Source organism: Paroedura picta, chromosome 5 (genome assembly GCF_049243985.1).
Source record: "Paroedura picta isolate Pp20150507F chromosome 5, Ppicta_v3.0, whole genome shotgun sequence".
Taxonomy (NCBI): domain Eukaryota; kingdom Metazoa; phylum Chordata; class Lepidosauria; order Squamata; family Gekkonidae; genus Paroedura; species Paroedura picta.
The window spans coordinates 43,257,684-43,279,494 of NC_135373.1; the positions used below are offsets into that span (position 1 = coordinate 43,257,684).

Below are 21,811 nucleotides of genomic sequence, written 5' to 3' on the forward strand. Positions count from 1 at the left end.
CACAGGTATCAAAGAACTCCTAATAGCCATCACCCTCCACTGACCTCCATCTCTAACGCTCCATGCAGTATCTGGACCTGAAAAACACTGACTTTTCAAACTAAGGCAAGATAAAATAAAAATCCTAGAGCTTGGAAACTGAAACCGTGATTGTCAACTTGGGGATTGTATCATGTACATTAAACATATATTCCATACAGTTTGGCTCCCACTCTCAGTTTGAAAAGGGACCCAAGGTATGAGTAACCGATTCTGGCTGAAATATACAACCAAACTTGGATATGTCTTTGGCATGACTCCTTGGTCTTCAACTAGATGCCGTGATCAAAACAGCTGTACTGCCTTTCGGCATATGTGTAAGTTTGGAGGGTGCCACAGGCAAAACATTCATTTTTACAAGAAGAATGGAACTGTTCTCATTACACTTGAGCTTAAAGCTCACTGCATCCATATGGCAAAGAAAAAAGCCACCTTTGAGAGAGGGAAGAGTGCATGATATATAACCTGATATTGTAAGCTAAGCAGTGTTAGTACTTGTATGGGACACCACCAAGGAAGGCTCTGAAGAGGAAGACAATGGCAAGACACCTCTGCTTCTCAGTTGGCTTGAAAACCCCTTGCCGTATCAGTGGCAACTAGATGGCACATATGTATGTAACCACCTTTTAAATACACAACACTAGTTACAGTCCTGAGACTGGGCTTGTGAGCAAGTTGAATCCCTTCAATGGTTGGATGCTAAAGTTTCCTTCTGCCCATGAAAGGAGTGGTCTTGTAGAATTAGTGAGGAATGCAAGGGCACCTTTGGATATACCCAAACAGGTAAATCATAGTAGGGGCCAGCATGCTGTAGTGACTAAGAGTGGCGGCTTCTAATTTGGCGAGCCAAGTTTGATTCCCTACTCCTCCACATGCAGCCAGCTGGGTGACTTTGGGCTCACCACAGCACTGAGAAAGCTGTTCTGACCCAGCAGTAATATCAGGGCTCTCTCAGCCTCACCCACCTCACAGGGTGTCTGTTATGGAGAAAGGGAAGGCAACTGTAAGCTGCTTTGAGACTCCTGGTAGAGAAAAGCGGCATATAAAACAACATTCAAAACCAACTCTAACTAGCTCTTTGGCTGCATTTTGGCACTCCCTTCTTTAAAAAAAAGCTACGCTAGTTATCATGGGATCTTCTCAGGCAAAAGCTATCCAGGATGAGGGCTATAGTGAGGAAGGATATTGGACAAGTTTACCTGAGAAAGCTGATTGGATCTAGGGTTGCCAAGTCCACTGACACTTGCCAGGAGGGGATGGAGGGTGCTTTCCAGGAACTCTGACATGCTGACATAATCCAGAAATGATGTTGGAAACATTGGGAGAGGGGCAACGTTCTGACTTTTGGGCAAAACTCAATGGGAATTTTGTTTCAAATTATAGAATTTCCCCCCCAAACCAAAGCGCTACCCTGCCCCCCCCCCATGACTCTGGCATGCTGACATCACCTGGAAGGGTTGTAAGCACACCACATTAAAGCACACTCTTCTTCCGGGTTGGGGTAAGGGGAGGCAAGTGCCTCTGGTCAGTGGGGTACCTCCACCCCGACCGGTGGACCTGGCAACCCTAGCGGGACCCAACACAATACCCCCTTGGATTCACATGCCACTGGCTTGGATGCAAAGCAAAGGAGGGCCTAATCCAGAAAACTGTTGGAATACGCAAGATCTGTGTCGTGCGTGATTTCACAGCATGAAAAGAATATCCTCCAGGGGGCATTAGAGCAGGGGTCCTCAACCCCCGGTCCGTGGCCCGGTACTGGGCCGCCAGCGGCCGCGCCTTCCTCCCCCCCGCAGCGAGAGGGGGGGGAAGAAGCAGGCACAGCCGCCGGCACGGCAGCGACGCAAACGTGCACGCGCGGAGCTGCCGCGCACGCGTGTTTGCACCTCCTGCTGGCGAAAACGCGCATGCACGTTAGTGCCACCTAGTGGCGAAAACGCACATGCGCGACAACTGCGCGTGCGCGTTTGCGAGCGGCGGCCAGACTGCCGGCTCTCCAAGCCTCGGAGGCGGTCCCCGACTACTAGAAGGTTGGGGACCGCTGCATTAGAGGACGAGATGTGTAGTTAGCATATTTAGATAGGAGTTTCCTAGTATTTTAAAAAATAATCCCCTCCTATGTCTTGATTGGCTCAACTGGAGACTTCCTACTCCTTTGAACACACTTCCTCCGAACTGTTTTGCATATTTAAACTCTACCCAAAGAACACAGTGAATCCAAGTGGGCTTGTGTACCATCTGTAATAAACAAGCACTGGTAGCAAAGCATGGCTGATTGGGGGCCTACTTGCATTTAGGGGCCTGCAAGGATGTTCTCCAAATACCAGGCTAGCTGTGGAGAGTGTCTGTTGATGGACCCTAGCTTTGCAACTGGGATGAAATCCAGATAATCCCTTCACTTTGGTAGAGAGCCAGCTGGGTCGGATTGGGTCTGACACTGCTGCAGTTCATGGCCTTCTGCTTTTTCTCCGTGCCAGACAGCAGGAATGAAGATGAAGCAATGGACAGACCAAAAAAAAATCAGCAAATGGGGAACTTCACAATATGCACACAGTCAATATGCAGTGGCCTGCTCTCAATGTGATGGAAGCTGCTGCTTTTCCTGTGACTGTGAAAGGAGAATTTCCACCTGCATTAAATGAAGGAAAAAGCGACAAGAGTTGTCTTCAAAAGGTGATGTGAATAGAACATGACAAGAGATGCATGAAACAACAACAATAACGAAATGAAGTTGCAGTGCATCCCACAGCCATAGGAGTCTGGCATTGCAACTCAAATAACTGAGAGAAGACCTTTATTGTCCAAGACTCTAGGGAGTTCACACCTGGAAGAGAACGTAGGTTTAGACTGAACACAGTAAGGGTGCTTCCAGAGCAACGTTTGTCTTTTCCTGAAAATACTTGAGTGGGATGGTAGAGAAGATGGCACCAAAGCACTGTCCTTTGAATCATCCTGCATTTGGTGTGATCACCATTCCTTTCTTGCTCTGAAATGGTCTTCCTTTTTTTGACATTGTAGACAATACATTGTAACGATGAACCTAGATTTGTAAAGGTATTTTAGTTTTTTACTGAGACAGAAAAAAAGAAGAATTAGCAAACAAAGATTACTTACAGCACAGTACTTTAAGCTAAAAGATGAAGACAAGCCCAACCACACAACCAAAGATGTTAATTGTTCAAAACAGAACTCAGTCAGGATTAGTCAACTGAATAGATGGAGATGAAAATCATGATTTGTTTTCCTGGGAATTTGATTTGCTTGGCATGTGTTGCTTCAAAAAGTACCTGGTGTCCTCTTCTTTCCCATAGCATCTCCAGTTCGTGATAATAATTTGTCTATTTTCAAATTCTATCAAACTGTTACCAAACTAGTGGGAGGTTCTTGCATTCCAACCAGCTGAGCTCTCTTCACATTTAAGGAAATGCTCATCCTAGTTATTGGGATTTGCTATTCATTCATATAAAGGGGTCTATCAGCAATTTGTATCCAACAGGCATCTCTATTTATGGAGTGCCATCTTTGTTCAATATATCTACATTTTCAGATATCTTCACCAGATATAGACTTTTAAAAAGTTACCTGTCCTATCAGCCACATACCTGTTCTATGTGGGGATGCTCTGGAATATGACCTGGTGGTGCAAATCACATCTGTTATACTGATGAGACCATCTTATTTATCTTCTGAGGTCCTTTCATTAGCTGTTGATTACTTTCTGGTGTTGGTGCTCAATTCAAGGTGTAGGTGCTCACCTTCAAGGCCCTTCATGACTTGAGCCCACATAGTTGAAGGACCTCCTCTCTCTTGTGATCTTCCCAGCAAGGCCTATTATCAGTCGTCCTCCACCCCATTCTGCCTGAGTGGCTTTAAGTGGATGGTTCATGACCCTGGAAGATGCCCCTGGAAGAGGACAAGCAGTTCCAACCCTCCTAATTTTCCAGCAAGGCTGCAAAGTAGAGCTGTTCCAGAGAGCATTTGGGGTAGCCTGAATCTAGACAAAGAGGGAAATACCTTTCTGGTCAGGATAAATGTTATTCCATTTTAAATGTTGGTTTTACTCAATTCTTTATCTTGTTTTTACATTGTTATTTCCTGATTTGGGTCTCAGGTTACCTAGGAGAAGGGCAACTATATAAATATTTAAAATAAATACATTCTAACTAATGCAACTGGACATTATGTGTATTTTGTATGTGTGTGTGCATGGGAGGAGGGATTCCAGATTTAAGCCCATACAACATTGTGGATCGGTTCCCCCAACTCCTGTTCTCAGGTCTTTCCTTTTCTATTTGAGGCAACAAATAACGGACACAGAAATTAAAATATGTTCCAATGAGGTTGCTTGAACAAATCACTATGGGCACAAATCTTGTACACCAAAACAAGGCCTGAGAGATATTTGTTGTACTTACAACAGTTCACAGCCTACGATATTTTCTGAATTATGCTTACAATTAAAACAGTATCAAAGGAATGCTAGAGTTAGTTTGCAGGGGGGTTTCTGTGGTTTTTTGACCCTGACAGATGGATACTAGGATTGTGTCAATGAAATTAACCCACAATCCACACTGAGTGATCCTATTTTGATCTGCATCTATACTCAGACTATTTATTCCCTGGCTTACTATTTAAGGGGACCGAAACCACTTTACAACTGTACAAAATACAATAGAAAATATATACAATATAAAGAAGTCTAGCTACATCTTGGGTGAAATCTGGACCCAACAAGCCATAAGACAAAGCTAGGATCCAGCAATGTTTCTGTCCTCTCCAGTTTACTCCTGTCCAGAGAAAACAATCTGGTGGATTGGGAGGATAAGAAACTAAAAGACAAAAACAAACACGGAGTATCTAACGATAGGAGACCTAACCATCTCCATCCCTGAAATTTTTCACTGGATTTTCAGTTATACTGATATGTGACTTGTGTGGCCTTACTGTGCTTAGTTTACCACAGCAATTTCTTCAAAAACAAAACATCAAATCCCTGTCTCATCTAAAAATCCCCATGAATTATAAAGAAGGAATGTCCTTGTGTATCTGTAAAGAGTTGTAGACACATTCATGATGGAATAAAACCTTCAATAACTCTTCAAAGCTCAGACACATTCCTTGCCTGGGGCAGGGAGGGAGGGAGAGAGAGCACGTTTCTGGCATTCAAACTCCTTGCTAGGATGTAATTTACAGGTTAGCACAGAGCTGTGAGGTGCTGTTTAGGGCAGACACCCTATCTTTAGTGCATATGTCCTGCTCAGAGCAGCATGACCTTGGAAAAGTACTTAACAATGTGCAAGGGAAGAGAATGAGAAGGTACATGTATATCCAGTCCTCCCTTGCCCCAAGATTTGTTGAACATTTTCTGATGGAAGTTTGAAGTTCTAGAAAGAAACGGTAGGTTTCTGGTTGGCAGAAATAGCTCCAATAATACTGGAGGACACACTGCAATTGTGTGGGCAGTGTTGCTTCTGACCTGTTGTATTTGTACAACTGTAAATTATTCAGCATCACGGTGCATAGCAGGTCTCCATTGTTCTCCCCTCATAAGGAAACTATTTTTAAAAGGTTTACTATAAACCAGAAATGTACCTATTCCTTTATAAGAAATCTGAGTTTGCTGGATCATTTTACTATAGAACATGCTGTGACAGAGCTTGTACTCTGAATGTATTCTGGTATCCCAGTTTCCGTTTCCCTGCTTGGAAGCGTGCATGAAAGGTCTCATGCAGAGTTATCACCACAGTGGGAAGAACGTGTGACCTCTCACCACTCGGCCTTATTAATAGAGGCTGCTTCCCCTCTCCTATCTTTAAGAACCACTCATGCCAAACGGCTGTCATAGAAGATTATGGCATGTGTCACCCGTCAAAATTCTTTGTGATAGCTTTCCTTGAAAACAGTAAGGAGGTGTTATAAGCACGCTCTTTGGTTATGCAGAAGAGCTCAACCCAATTTTCATTGTTTGTATAGTCTGGCCTTGGGTGACAGATGATATATTTGGCCTACAATGGTTGGTGGCTACCCTGAGCAGGGAAATGGAAACTAGGATACCAGAATGCATTACAAGCAGAAGCATGCGCATTGCATCGGATCACATACACTTGGCCTGGGAGGGGGTTGGAAGAGAAGAAGGGTGTTTGGAATTTGAACGTGACTGAATAAAGAAAGACTCTGGAGGTCCAGAGAGGAAAAGGTAGTTTGGAATTTGAATGTGGCTGCATGAAGGAAGGCCACGGAGCTTACTGTTCACATGAACACATGAAGCTGCCTTCTACTTGGTCCATCAGACTCAGTATTGCCTGCTCAAACTGGCAGCTGCTCCCCAGAGTCTCAAACAGAGCTCTTTCACAACACTTATTGCCAGATCTTTTTTAACTGGAGATGCTGGGGATTGGAAGGTTTTTCCCCCAGTTACCATGAAGCTTCCTTTTTTGGTGGTCTAGGGCTTGGTGAATACAGACTGCCCCAAACTGGACCACAGGAGAATGAACCTGAGACCCTCTACATAACAAACAGATGCTCTACCAGTAAGCTTGTTGTTGCTAGAAAGTGTTCCTAAACTGGAATGCTACAGCTTGTGCAATAGTACTGCCTGTATATGTGCTTCTGATCCTCTCAACTTGTCAATTTTATTAGTAAACAGCTACTGGAAAATCCTGTAAATTACCAGTGTTCTCAAAATGAAACAGTCCTGTTTGGGAATTTCTACCACTCAAGAAAAAGGGTAGGTTTTTATACCCTGCTTTTCTCTCCCTTTAGGAGTCTCAAAGTGTCTTACAATCATCTTCCTCTCCCCACAGACAACGTATGGGGGGGGGGACTGGGAGTGACTGGCCCAAGATCACCTAACAGGCTTCATACGGAGGACTAGCATATCAATCTGGTTCTCCAGATTAGAAAACGTTACTGTTAACCACTATACCATGCTGTGGAATATAAAACAGACTGAAGAATTCTGTATCTCTGTTATATAACAATTCAGTTAAATACCTTTGCACCCTAAAAACACTAATCCTTCCAAATTATTCCCCATTTATCTAGATGTGCTTTCCATGGGAAATACTATTAAACAGATACAACAAACAATTGCAAACAGGTAAATACATGGTTCAGATCAGTAGCATAGCAAGATTTTCATCAAAACCTGGGCAAGGTGGACAGTAATATAATCTCAATTTTACTATTTTAGAAAGAGAAATCTCCCCCCCCCCTTTTTATATCCCACATTTCTCTGCTGTGGTGCCCCAAAGAAACATCATTCTCCTGTGAGGGAGGGGAAGCAGAGAGAGATTGATAGGGCCCATGTCATGCAGAATCTTCCATGGTAGAGAGCGAATTGAAACCTTGATCTCCCAGATCCCAGTCTGACTCTAAATACACACTCTCTCTTTATAACCTCCAAACTCAGAAAAGCAATTTCAACTTTAACTACTAGCAAGAAAGCCCATTGCAACCAGGAATGCAATGGGTGCTAGGACCCAGGGGACACTGCCAGGCATAGATCTCTTCCCCCCCCCCCCTCAGTTGCAGCAGGAGCCGCAGCAGGAGCCATAGGAGGTAATCAGGGCTGTTTGTAGTAGGGAATGAGGGCTTGTTTGGGGTCATTCATTTCCATTCCACAGTAGACCAACCTGGCAAACATTTTGGACAAAGGAAAATCTAGTTTGGACCACACCACCTTTTTGTCATGGAAATTCCTGATATTACCAGGTCTTGGCTATATTTTATATGGCTCTCATGATTGGTAATAGTAGCCTCTCATCAGGGTTGAAGTTTTCCATGGGATTCACTGAAGCAGCTTGTCACAGAAAGAAGGTTGGCTTGGGTCCAGTTCTATTAACTGCAAGTTTCCCTTTGTCTCCACTTTTCAGTCTTTAGTGGAAATTGAATATACAGGAGGTTGAGTAGGTGCTAAGGACTCCTTCAATCTCTTGTTCCTGCAAGGAACACTATACGTGCTCTGAGAAAATTGTTACAGTCTTGATAGCATTTGCTTGGTTTAATTAGTTCAATTGTGTTGCTTTTCATTTCTGTTGAGAAACTAGAACATTTCCAGAGGAGGGCTACAAAGATGGTATGGGGTTTGGAGACCAAGACGTATGAGGAAAAGGTTGAGGGAGCTTGGTCTGGCGAGAAGATGACCAAGATGTGACCACCTTCAACTACTTGGGCTGTCATATAGAAGATGGAGCAGAGTTGTTTTCTATTGGCCCAGAACCAATGGGTTTAAATTATTTCAAAAGAATTTTAGGCTAAACATCTGAAAGAAGCTCCATACAGAAAGTGGTTCATCAGTGGAACAGGCTTCCTCGGGAGGGGGTGAGTTCTCCTTCTTTGAAAGTTTTTAAGTAGAGGCTAGATAGAAATGCTGACTTTATGAACTTTAGGCAGATTGTGAGTGGGTGGACAGGAAGGGATGTGCCAGTATTTGTCTCTTGTGGCCCTTCCTTGCATTCCCAGGGAATCACTAATTGATGCTGTAAGGTGATAGGTGAATTTCTTCCAGAGCAGGCTAGATTCTGGAGATTTTTGGGGGTGGTGGTGGGGAATTACTTGGGCATGAAATTGTTGTGTCAGTAGGCAGGTAGTTGTTAGTTGCATTGTGCAGGGGGTGGGACTAGATGACCCTGGAGATTCCTTCCAACTCTATGATTCTGAGGTGTTGTTGCTGTGTGTTTTTCTCTGTATTGCTGGGGATAAGGGGTGGTTGGGAGTGGTTTGCCTTTTTGCCCAAAACTTTTCAAATCCAACCAGCCCCCCCCCCCCCAACAGAACACAATCCTCAATCCCTACATCTGCCTCCAAATGTCTCAACAGCTCTGCGTGGCCAGAATTCTGAATTATATTGATAGAGCGGAATTCTGAATTATATTGATAGAGTGGTAAGAGTAAGAGGACACACCTGTTGCCCATATTCAAGTGGAGGTGACAGATAAAACCTACCAGCAGCTTCTCCTTTCCATAGCCCAGGGATCTAGAGCTGATGAGACATCCAGGAAGACCTGGAGTTGTTCTATAGCACTGTATTGTTTTACAGAGGAAGAGCAACTTAGAAACCAGGCAATAATTGGCCACATTATTTTGCTCCAACAAAAGATTTAAAAAGTGGATGTAGCTGGGGAGCAACTCCTAACATGCCTTAGTTTGCTCACTGTCCTTTTACACAATGAATAATGAACTTTCATTCTACTTTGTGACTGGATGTTACTGTGTGAAACAGAAAAATCCAGTTGTAAATGATTCCTAAGGTGGAATGAAAGTGCATTTTCAGGATGTACTAAAGCACTCTAGCGGTCTTCCTTGGGACTTATTTCTGGTTGGTCAAAAACAGAAATAGGTTCTTTTGCACTTTTTCCTAGGAAAGAGCTCCCACCTCTGGATCCAACTTACCCTTGTTACCAACAGTGCATGCTGGGAGTTGGAGTCTTAAGAGGCGGCTGGTCATAAAGACGCAAAACATCTAAACCCGGTTTCTATTTCAGCCCCGCCATTTGAGGGCAATCGCAAACAACTTTTTTTTTAAAAGCCCCAAAGAAGGTTCCCCTGTCCTACTTTTTGGTGCATGCCCCCCTCCCCGGAAGTATCATGCGAGTTCCATTTGAGCCTCAAGTGGTCAGGAGGGGATGCTGGAAGCTGCAGTTCAACAAACACAGGAGCGCCCGTACAGAAATCTCAAGAGAATTTTTGGAGGGGAGGGCTTTGGCCTCAAGTCGCAGGCGACCTACGGAGCCCTCGCTCGGTTTTCCACGCAAGTGATCTTCATACTTCCTTAGCGGTCTCCCATGCAAGTCCTAACCCGAGCTGACCCTGCTGAAGAAAAAAGGAGCACAGAGGAAGACGCATGCGCACTAACGCTATCCTTATTAGCCTTTCAAAATAACGACCCCACCTTACTAAGGCCCGCGAGAAACAAACTGGTGGCTTCACCATAGAGAAACGAAAAGATAGAGTGGCACCGGAAAGTCTTCGGTCCAATAGCGACTTAAGCGGAAGTTCAACCCGGGAGTCTCTCCACCTATTTCCTGCCTATGCTTTTGTTTCCCCGGCCTGTGAGGAATACCGGACGCTTCTCGTTCCCGGCATGCTCGGAGGCGTACCTGCTTTGCGCGGTGCATCTTGGGGGCTGTAGTACCTGCGTTCTGAGAGGAGGCGGAGCGGCAGCCTAGCAGGGCCCTATGCTCGTCTGAGGGCTTTTCCCCGCTCCGTGCACAGGGGGCTCTTTCCCGCTGCCGCCCGCCGGAGGAGGTAGTCGACGGTGCAGCCGGCAGGATGGCGCGGCAGGGCAGTCGCGGGGGCGCGGAGAGCAAGAAAATGGTAACGGCAGCCGAGGAGGGCGGAGGAATGCCGAGGGAGGAGACCCTCGGAGGGCCCTGGGCATGGGTGGGACGGCTCCTGGAAGGGGATTATTATGTAGAGAAAGTATTAAGTTGGCGGGGGAGGGGAGAGGAAGGCGGAGTGGGCGGGGCCAGAGGGAGTGGGGGACCAGAGATATCCCCTGTGCAAGCACCGGGTCGTGTCTGACCCTTGGGGTGACGCCCTCCAGCGTTTTCATGGCAGACTCAATACGGGGTGGTTTGCCAGTGCCTTCCCCAGTCATTACCATTTTACCCCCCAGCAAGCTGGGTACTCATTTTACCGACCTCGGAAGAATGGAAGGCTGAGTCAACCTTGAGCCGGCTGCTGGGATCGAACTCCCAGCCTCATGGGCAGACACCTTCAGACAGCATGTCTGCTGCCTTACCACTCTGCGCCACAAGAGGCTCTTGTTGGGGGTTAGGGAGGGCCAAATTGAAGAGCGGGGCTTGTCAAATGCTGGGGTACATTCAAAAGAAAGGCACTGTAGGGAGTTCTGGGTTATATGGCAATGTCTGGACTGGGCAGTCTGCTGGGTACCCACCTCCCACCCCGATTCTTGTCAAGTGCCCTTGGAGTTCTGCCACTTTGCATCGGAACAAGCTAAGGTTGCTGCCTTCAAGATGGGAAATTCCTGGAGATGTAGATGTGGGCCCTGGGGAGATGGGGGAAGCCTCACTGGGACATAATGCTATATGGTCCCACCCCCCAAAGCCTGTAGAGCAGGGGTAGTCAAACTGCGGCCCTCCAGATGTCCATGGACTACAATTCCCATGAGCCCCTGCCAGCATATGCTGGCAGGGGCTCATGGGAATTGTAGTCCATGGACATCTGGAGGGCCGCAGTTTGACTACCCCTGCTGTAGAGCATATTCTGTAGGATGGTGATTAGTTGTAATTATGGGAGAGGTCCAGATCCCACTTGGAGGTTGGCAGAGTTCTTTCTAATCCTCAAAAAGTTTGGGCCAGTATAAAACAGCAGTTCTTAGTTTAAGTCGCTGTCACTCACTAACTATGCATCATCATCAAATGCTCTCTAAGTGGGTAGTATAAAGCAACTCAGAAGCTGGGACAGGATGGGGCTGCCTAGAACCCTGAATGCACCCTTATTGCCACCTCAAATCTCTGACTGTCTTTGGAGACTTGTAAATTTTCTTTGTGACCTCAAGAATCCCTGGGATAAAATGATGATGTGCCCCCTAGATTCCTGTTCATTTTTGTTGCAACAAACTTAGCACAGCTGCTTCTCTGGAATTCATGCCAATTCTTAGAGCTGTCTGAGAGTAGACAAGGGGTCCTCTTGAATAACTGTAACAGGATAGATATTTGTGAGATAGTGCTACAGATGGATTTGGATTTGCATCTTGGTAGTAAGTAGTTTTTGCAGGGGTTCTTTTATTAGGTTTTGTCAAAATACTTTGTATTATGCACAACCATCTATATCACATGCATTGTATTTGCATGTCTTGAATCTAACTTAGTTCTGTGAAAATAAAGCAGAATAGATAAGCATAGCAGACCCAGAACACGGTAGCCATACTAAGTTCCTTCCTTCTGAATTCAGCGTTGTCTTGTTCAGGCTTTAGGTTTGCAAAGATCCAGTATGCTAACATTACTACAGTCTTTGCTGCCTTTGGTCATCTTACAGGGTCATGCATGGATAGCAATGTCTGTGAAACCTGGATTTTATTCCAGTTGATACATTTTAAGAAGCACCCATGCATTGATTCTGTTCCCCCCTCACCACATAATGGGATTAGGTTACTGATGGCTAGAAGGTGAGGCTAGCTTACAGGGAAAGCTTTGCTCCTATGCAGGGAGGGGTTAACCATAAGAGTCAGGTGGTTTGAATGCTTTACATATTTTAAGTATTCTGTGTTTAGTGAGAGATACTTGGAAAAGGCTTCTGCTCATCTGGTTCAAAAGTTCTTTACTTTCCTTTTTTGTAATATTGTAATATTTTTTGTAAACAATAGTTTTGATCCAGAACAGTGAAATTAGGCATAGCATTTATTTTTCCTCTCTTAATAGCTAATGATAGGGAAAACCTGACAACTGAAAGCATTTAACAGGTGCACTTGGCACTAGTATTGATCACCATCCCTTCCTTCATATGCTGTTCTGTTCACCTGACTTATTAATTAGAGTTTGCTGAAATGCTGTGATTTAGTCAGTAACCAATTAATCCCCTTTCTGTGTATGTGGGTGTGTTGACTTCTTTCCCCATACTTGATCTAACTAGGGAGTCTCTTGACTTGTGACTTTTCAGTTACTTAATCCATCTGATTCCCTTTCTTTTTCTAAAATGGAACCAAAGTATCATCTTTTAGCTTTCTAAGCAGCCAGCTGATAGTTGACCTGATTGCTTGCTGCTGGGTGTCAACGGCATATGACATCTAACAAGATGCAAGACCCACTCTTTTGCAATTTGTCTTTGTACGAGCATGTGAGAACGTGGTATAATCTTTGTTGTCTCACTAAATTCTCATGTTTGTCTTTTTCCTCCCTCTCCTTTCTGCTTGCCTGCTGCTTTCATTCTCTAGTATTGGTATTTGCCATTCATTTCACCTTCTGCATCTATGCATCTCATGGTAGGTGATAGGTTCCTTCTTTGGAAGTTATCCTTTGGCAAGTGATGAGGCAAGATCCAGAGTATAGGAGAATGTCATTAAGGTGGCAAAACGTTAGGACGCCTGTTCTTCCCAAACTAAATGCCAAGCAGAATAGATGCAGTGAGACAAGAGGACCATAGAGCATAGGTGGTCAGAACCTGGCCCTTGAACAAATTTGGGACCTATTCATGAGCAATCTCTGCCTTAGTTCATTCACCTCTGTTATAAGGAATAGTTTTTATTGCTGGAGTCAATGAAAAATAGTTTCCAGTTTGTGCCCAGTGTAACCAGCCATGAGTGGAATGCAATTTAAGTAGTTGGGGCATGCAACAAGCTAAAAAGCTATAGTTGGGTTGAATGCCTTCACATCAGTTAAAATCAAGTTCATGTTGCCTGGAATATAAGGCTTTATTGTAGTGTCAAGCAGCTAGTCCCCCCCCCCCCCCCAAAATTCAAAAAAAATTGAATAAGAAGAAGGCTACTCCCTCTCTTAAGTAATCTGATGTGGTTCTGATATGGGAGCAGGTGATTAACCAACAATGCCATGAACAGAACTGGCTTTCATGGGCCAAGCAGTCTGCAGGTGACTGCTTTCCTCAAGTTGCAGCCTTGAGGAGGAAGAAGGGAAATGGAAGCTATCTATCCATAGAAGTCACCTTTCCGTTCTGTGGCAATCAGCTGGCACCTGTGAGCAGAATGATTGGTATCTTCCCCCCCCCCATTAAGCTGAACATTATTCCCTTCACCTTTTTTTTTTAAGTGTGGAATTGGGAGGCACCTGCAGACTTTGCTGCACAGTATGTTCCTTTAGAGGCAGAAGCTTTTGTGCCCCTTTCTTCCTCAGTCCCACCCATACTAGTCCTGCGGGATAATAGTCCCTTATGCACTCACAGACTTTCCGTGTTTGACCAACGCTAAATGCATTTTGAATTTATCTAGAGCTCGGAGCTCTTCACCCTGACTTATGGGGCATTGGTTACTCAGCTCTGTAAAGACTACGAGAACGACGAAGATGTCAACAAGCAGCTCGATAAAATGTAAGGAAACTAGGGGTTGGCAAGCACTGATCTGGCTGGGGGAGAGGTTTGGAGGGTGTTCCCCTTCTGCTGGACACTTAATGGGTACTGTTAATCCTATAATTCTGCATTCTTTTTAGTAAAACAATGCACATTCTCTCCCCTCCCACCAGTATTTAGAATATTCTTCCTCAAGGCTGTGATCTCTTGTGCTTTTGGGTTTTATTGCTTGCTGCTGTTTGACTCTTTCAACAGGGGCTACAACATAGGCGTTCGACTCATAGAAGATTTCCTTGCCCGATCCAATGTGGGGAGATGCCACGACTTCCGAGAAACTGCAGATGTCATCGCAAAGGTAACGCCTGGCCTTGTTTATGTTTCTTTGTGCCAAACACACAGTAAATACACTTGAGATTTCTACTTTGAATGTCTAATAAAGCCATTTTACATTTTGGCCAGCTAGTTAAGATTTATAACAAATTTAGAGTGTCTTGCTGCCAGGCATTTTGTTGTGTGATGTTTCCTATTATATAGAACAGTATATTAAAAAAGTAGAAACTCCTTGTTCAATGTATATAGTGCAGTCCAGAAGCATACATGGTGTGCCTAACTAATTTTATGTTTTAGTATTAGCACTTTCTGCAGCCAAGCCCTAGAGTAATTCAGAGTTTAGAAAGAGTTTGATGTCAGTGCTAATTGCAGCACACATATACCAAAGCAGTTTCCCTAAATCTGTTTCTCACACCAAGCCATAAAACTACTCTTTGAACTTGGATTTTATAGCTGGGAGCTGCTGCCAGGGAATTATATGAAAAAATCCTTTTACTCCATATGCCTCTTGATGATCGCTGTGGAGTTAGGTAACAAATCAGAATAATGTTCATTCTAGAGGTAGTTTTGGTATTAACCCCAGCTGAATCTGTCTTACAAGTTTGGGTGTAGGCTTTTCCAGCTAGTACTTGAAAAAGCAGTTGCTTGTGTGCTGCCTTATAAGCAGAAACTTGGGATGAGAGGCAACATGAATATGGACTTTGGGCATATTAGCCTAGTGGACAGAGCAGGACACTTGGCCTCAGAGAGGAGTTCATCATCCTGAACAACTATGGACTTGTCCACCTCTAATATGTATCAGCAGCTTCTGCCAGTTTGATTGGCTAACTCACAATCCCATGTAATACATAACTGACTTGGTTTATTAGCAACATGGAAAGAGTTGTGTGTGGCACAGCTGAAGTTAAACAATATGGCCAGCTCACATCAGATGTTTTCTGTTAATTTATTAAAGTATCAACCAAGATAAATCAGAATTGCTTGTTGTGGTACAGCATGTGACTCAATTGTTCCGGAACTGTTTTCTAGATGAGACATTATTGTATCTGTTGTAGAGAACTTGCTTCTTAGAAGGTGGATCTATCATTATCCATCTTAGCAAGGTAAATTAGGATCCCCCAACCTTTCTGGAGCAGGCATATTTGGAATTCTGACATGGGATGTGGGTGGCAGAACTACAAGAGGGCTGCTGCAAGAGGTGGGACCAGCCATTAAATGCTTGCCATAGGAGGTGGAGCCAACCATCACATGTCAGGAAATGAGGTTATGCATAACCTTAATAGTAAACTTTCAACATTTCTGGCAGAAGCTCTCTTGAACCATATGCCTTTTAGAAGTAACATAATATTTAAAAAATCTTTTCTTGCATAAACATAGGATAACTGCGGCCATGCAGTGAAAATCCTTGTGCTGCAGTGGCAGCTGCTGCAAAAGTAATGTTTTTGAAAATCTGTACAGCCAATCAAAAGCCTTGCTGGGTAGAAGCCCTGCCCACTTAAAAAGACTTGGCAGGCACCCTGTTGAGGATCCTTGATGGAGACAGTGGTTTGCATCAAAAGTTTTCAAATTGGATAGTTGCCGGTCTTTTGCTGGTCATTTGGCAATTCACTGGGAAGTAGCACCCTAAACATGGCACTGTCAGAGTATTGTTCTTGCCTCATATTTGTCTTGCTTGACAGGTGGCCTTTAAAATGTATTTGGGCATTACCCCGAGCATCACAAACTGGAGCCCGGCAGGTGATGAGTTCTCCCTCATCCTCGAAAACAATCCTCTGGTGGACTTTGTGGAGCTGCCCGATAACCACTCTTCTCTTATTTATTCAAACCTCTTGTGTGGAGTGCTGCGAGGATCCCTGGAAATGGTGAGGATGGGGAGATGGCAGAGGAATCAGTGGCTGTAGCTCTTTCTGCGTGAGGAAGGACATGTTGGAATGAATGAAATAGCAGTGCATTAATGTCTTCTATATCCTATTGTTAATGTCATATATATGTGTGTGTGTGTATATATATATATATAATACACACACACATATGTAAATAAATCCTGTTTGGGAGACTTCATCCCCTTTCAAGATTCAGGTGTTGAAAGAATTTGGATTCGTTTTTTTTAATATGGAATGTTGTGCAAAGTGATCAGAGGAAAGGACTCAATGATCAGGGTTGGATGGTCATCCAGATGAGGAGGAGATCACAAGAGTGCTGTGCCTTGGTTAGCAGAAACATGCTCACCTGAAATTACTCCTCTTGCATTCATTGTACAGATTCTTCACATGTTCTGGTCTACTGACCTTGCTGCTTTAACTTTATATTAGCTTTAATGACCGCCAAGATTCCTCAGGCTGATAAAGCCCGCCATATTCTGTGCTTGCAAAAAAGCTGGTGACATGAAGCATACACTCAGCTCTTCTGTTTTTATGCAAGGTTTTTGCAGCCGATGTGCATGTCTTTCTGGAAGGGGCAGAGTCTTCTGTAAACTTTTCTGGAATGGAAATGTGCAGAGGATGAGAAGGAGGGCATTAATTTCTGTCTCCTTCCATTCTCTTCACATTTGGCTATACTTGCTTGGCCAAAGTACCAATATTGTGCTGGGACTACAGTTAATTAGGAATGGGCTAGGGTTGTGAAAAATCTACAAACACTTCCTATTCGGTATTACTTGAATGGTAAATGGCAAAGGTGGGTAAGAGAGAGGATAACCAGCAACCCTTTTGTACAAGAATATACGAGGATTTCTCTTGTCCCCTATCTTCAGTGTAGCTTCCAGATGTGCTAGGCAGTCTTGGGGATGTTCTAGTTGTGTGTCTCAGAAGCATGGGCCTCTGTTTCTTTTTATACCACAGGTTCAGATGGCCGTTGATGTCAAATTTGTCCAAGATACATTGAAAGGAGATGGAGTCACAGAAATCAGGATGAAATTTATCAGACGGATTGAAGACAATCTCCCTGCGGGAGAGGAGTGAGTCCAAGGGCAGCCTCCCTGTTGAACTGGAAGGGATGAACCGCCCACCAGGGAGCTGTAGGAACGTCATGCCTTCCCTTACGTTCAGATGCCCAGTTTGGTTCATTAAGAGGTTGTTCTACATTATTTCCTTAGGAAGCAACTGTTTGACTTGTTTTTGTTTTATTTCCACCAGATTTGTATCCAAGACCTTCTTGGCCTACAAAATATTTTTCATACTTCTCTGAGAAAACGAGTAGCCATTTGTAGCTTCTGTGTTTTGCCTCCTCACCCAATAGGCAGGACTGCTAAAACCTGATAATTTTGATCCTCAGCACTGAAGTCAGATACCCGTTAAAGATACTACTTATTTTGTGGTAGATGAAGCTTATCGATAATTCCCTCCACACACACCTTCCTGCCCATAGTTGTGTGGGCAGAATGCACATAAGTACATGGGAAGCAGGAAGCCGTTTCTAGATTGCAAGGAGCCCAGTCTAATTTGAAATAAACTGAGGCTGTTAGGGAGGACTCATTCAGTGCTGCTGCTTTAGACGTGCTATATAGGAAGAAAAATTATGTTTTACTTGAGGTAGATCCTTTCTGTTTCCAACACTGCAGTGAAGACACAGTCCTGTATTCCTGCAAAAGTGTCCTAGTGGCATTCTCATGTCAGTGGTCTTTCTGTGTGTATCCTCCTGCTCTGGATGAAATGGTGCTGGAATGCCATGTTGACTTCAGCCCATCTTTTCTAATCAACTGGAGACCCTCAAGGAGATTTGGCCAGAGCATGTTTTTTCTTAGTTTGCCATTTTGCTTTTCAAATACTGTTGGAAATGTCTTTCAAGTTGGAACCATCTGAACAGGGTAAGTTCAGGAGATGGGTTTTTAAAGCTTGTATATCTAATTGACTAAGTAGTTAAAAACAAGTCTTCTTGAATAGCCAGCCATTTGTTCTGAATGGTTGAGTTTGGCGGTTCAGTGGTGAGAAGCTTGTCTTTAGTGTCTTTGGGGGATTTGGTTGGGGGTGGAGTAGTGGTTTGTAGGTCAGAGTTCTCTTCCAGAAAGAAGCTCTTGATCTGAGTGAGTCATGTGAGGCTGTGTGCTAATGCTTATGCACAGGGTTGCTACAGGGAGCACAAGATTTGTTTGGGACAGGGAAAATCAACATGAATTTCACTAGTGAATGCCAATGGAGAATGAAATCGTGTTTACAGAGATCACTTCTCTGTGCATCATGAAATTCTAAAATTCTCTTCAGGCAAGATACATACCATTATTGTTGTAAATGCAGCTGTTATGTGTAGTTATAAGAGACCTTTAACATTAAAGTGAGAATGCCAAGCTTCATTAATGAAAACAGTATGCTCTGTGATCCTGCTCCCTACCTGGAGCCAGAAAATATAACCAGCAGAAGGTGACACTTGTAGTCTGCAGTACACAGAACTCACTGAAATGGTAATAGTAACAAATCAGAGCAGCGTAGGGAATAGATTGCAGGATTTACACGTACATTCCCATAAAGTATCTTGTTAGAAATTGCAGGTCTTTCGCTCTATGTGGCAAGTGAGTCCCATTGAAGGTGGTTCAGATTATTTTTTGCATTGTCAAAGACTATAGGACGTTGGAGAATGGAACATGGATATGGATGTTTCAGTGGAATAGTGAAGTGCTTCCTAAACAGCTTGATCTCCCATGCTGGTGATAGCTTCTTGCTCATTTTGAATTCTGCTCTTCTGTCCTTGACTGGTTTTTGTCATGTTAATGTGTAGATTCCTGAAGGGGTGGTGAAATAGGAATTTTGAGATAAATAAAAAAAATGTTGTAACGCCCTATAATATTTAAACCCTGTGCCTGCTCAGTGAAAAGCTAACAATTCTGGTTTCTAAAGGCATTCCTAGAGTGAGAGAAAAGATCCAAGATCAGTGAAAATAGCATCCCATCCTGATTCCTTTTGTGATGTTTTGAATCTTATTTGAGAACAGTTACAGCGAGTGATACCTGGTGGGTGCTTGGGTATTGGATGTATATAATTGAAACATTTTTGTTATGTAAAGGGGTTATTCATGCATTTTCCATTTGTAAAGCTTTTGAAGGCAACATTTTAAAAAAATCTATTGCATTAAAATAAATTATAACTACCTTCTTAATTGTCTTGCTGAGGAGCATGGACAATGGCAGGGGTCTTGGGGGGAGAGTGCACGGTGGATATACCTAACCCGGGAAAACAGCAAAATGTTTTGGCTCTTGCACTGTGTGCTTCTGAGGCCACACAATATACACAGGGAACATTTTGGTACCCAGTACAGCGGAGGAAGGGAAGAAAGGTGCCATGTAATAGCCTGCTCTCATCAGATCTCGGAAGCTAAGCAGGGTCTGTACATGGAAAAGAGACCATTAAAGAAAACTGCAGAAGACAGCAATGGCAAACCACCTCCACGTCTCACTTGCTTTGAAAGCCTGTTACTGGGGTTGCCATGTTAGTTGTGACTTGATGGCAGTTTACATGGTGGAGGAAAAAGTCTGAGCAGAACAAAGAGTGGCGACCACCACTGAGCTGGTAGATTGCTCACCACGTGCACCAGCAAGTTAATGTCGCTTAATAGTGCACAGGGAGATTGTGGTGATGCTTAAGGTAATGGCCAACAATACTCTAATCCTTTGTGTACCTTGTATAATGCAGAGGACTCATCCAAAAGATCCCTATTGCAGCCTGGTCTTTCCCTCGGAACAGTGCATGTATTCAGTACTATGGAGAGTGTTGGGGCTCTGCCAACCAATCATCACTTTATGAAAGTGTATAAAATCAGCCCTGGTTTACCCCTAACTAGGTTCTTATTCGCATTCTGAGGTTTTAATGTAGCTTGCCAAGAAAATATATACACACTAGGGGCGAAGCCCATTGCACCCAGGAATGCAATGGGTGCTATCCTATAGGCTTGGACTCTGGCCGTAGGTGCCTTTCATCTGGGCTCAGCTCCTCATGGTGTCAAGCAAAGGTCTTGGTTTCTGTTTGAGCCTAAAATATTGTAATCTTTATAACAGCTCTGGGGACGGTAGGACCAGAACAGGCTAGCCAGGGGCACCTGGGCTGGTCGTCTTCCCATGGCATGGCTATGGCTAGCTCTCCTGTGGGTGGGCCACTGGGCCCAGCCTTCTACCAGCAGTGTCGCTGAGTATGGGTAGGTGGGAGGCGGCAGCAAGACCAGAACGGGTAGTTAGTGAGCAGGGCTGTCGGGGTGGATCCTCCACCAACAGTGAGCACAGCCAGCCCTCCCCCCCCCACTCTCTGGCAGGCAGGAGGATGCATGGGGATCTGGGTCTCCAGGGCTGGCCTTCCAGTCTCTGTCCTGACTTACCTTTGGTGTCTTGCTGCAGAGTGGGGTTGGCTCTTCTGGTAAGTGGCCAAAAGCAGCAGGAAGCGGAGGGTGCAGACGATCAGCAATTGGCCCTGAGTGGGGGAGTGCTGTCTCCTTATTGGGTGCATATCCCCCCACTGAGGGCCAACTGGAGGCTTTGGAACATTCAGTATGTCACCAACAGTATACACACATATGTTATGATAACCTGATGTTAGCATGGAGACTAACCAAAATAGCTTCAGGTTGGGTCTTCTCAGGTGTACCTCTTCCAAGTATATAAATAGTTAGATGCTGGCTTTCTCAAGTCCAGAACAGAGGTACTACTATATGCTAGGAATCCATGTTCTGGGTAAATATACATACTTAGTAGGACCCACCTGCTATAAATTGATGCATGATCCAATTTCTGTAATTGTACATTTCTATCACTAGGTGTCTCCACTTAACTACAAAGAGCAGCTGTATTATGAAAGGTGAGCATCTTTGGTTACTTGTGTAACTAAGCTGAGAATTCAGTACATTCCTAGGCATTTTCTTCTGTTCTCCTTTTGCAAGCTTTCAGAAGGACTGGAGAAAGAGGCATTCTGATACAGCCTTTTAAGGCAGCTGGGGCTGGGTATTATGAAGGTTGGAAGTGAAACATGGGTCTGATTATTAGCACCATCTGCATGCCACCCAGTGAATGAAGTGGTTAAAATGTTCAATTAATGTGGAGGGGACCTAGGTTCAAATCCCTCTTTGGTCATAAAGCTCACTTGGCTAACTTACTTAGGAGTGTTGTGAGGATAGAAAGGTTCATGGGAGGAACCATGCTCTTTGGAGGGAGTAGAATAAAAATGAGATGCACATTTTGAAAGAAAAGGGAACTCTGGAAGAGTCAAATGTCAAATATATTTATACTTATGTCAAACATATTTATCCTGGAGAACTTGCTAATGGAATTCACTCCCTGATTGGGATGTATTTGAACAGAAGAGGAATGGTATTAAGACATTCTGTCCCAGGCAAAAAAAAAAAAATCCTGTAGGCTGCTGAGGAGGGACCATAAGAGCAGACAGAGCCTTGGAGCCTTTACTATTAGAAGCAGGCAGTTGAGTTGATGGATTGAAGATGACCCTAGCTGCATGTGATGTGCAACAATTGGCCTTGCTACTTTTCC

The 21,811-nt window shown here is 44.1% G+C and overlaps 1 protein-coding gene and 1 long non-coding RNA gene across 2 annotated transcripts; one reads left to right on the forward strand and one right to left on the reverse strand.

The window, feature by feature from the left end:
- Positions 1 to 2,039: 2,039 nt before the first annotated feature.
- Positions 2,040 to 9,915, reverse strand: LOC143837560 (uncharacterized). Its single transcript, XR_013231015.1, has 3 exons — positions 3,642 to 9,915; positions 2,864 to 3,079; positions 2,040 to 2,668 (listed from the first exon to the last, which is right to left on the reverse strand). It is a non-coding gene; the product is annotated as an uncharacterized LOC143837560 (long non-coding RNA).
- A 159-nt stretch (positions 9,916 to 10,074) lies between these two features.
- Positions 10,075 to 19,440, forward strand: TRAPPC3 (trafficking protein particle complex subunit 3). Its single transcript, XM_077337542.1, has 5 exons — positions 10,075 to 10,356; positions 13,946 to 14,043; positions 14,278 to 14,377; positions 16,032 to 16,214; positions 17,193 to 19,440. Exons 1-5 carry the CDS (start codon positions 10,312 to 10,314, stop codon positions 17,310 to 17,312), a joined length of 546 nt encoding a protein of 181 aa, XP_077193657.1. The 5' UTR covers positions 10,075 to 10,311; the 3' UTR covers positions 17,313 to 19,440.
- The last annotated feature ends 2,371 nt before the right edge of the window (positions 19,441 to 21,811 follow it).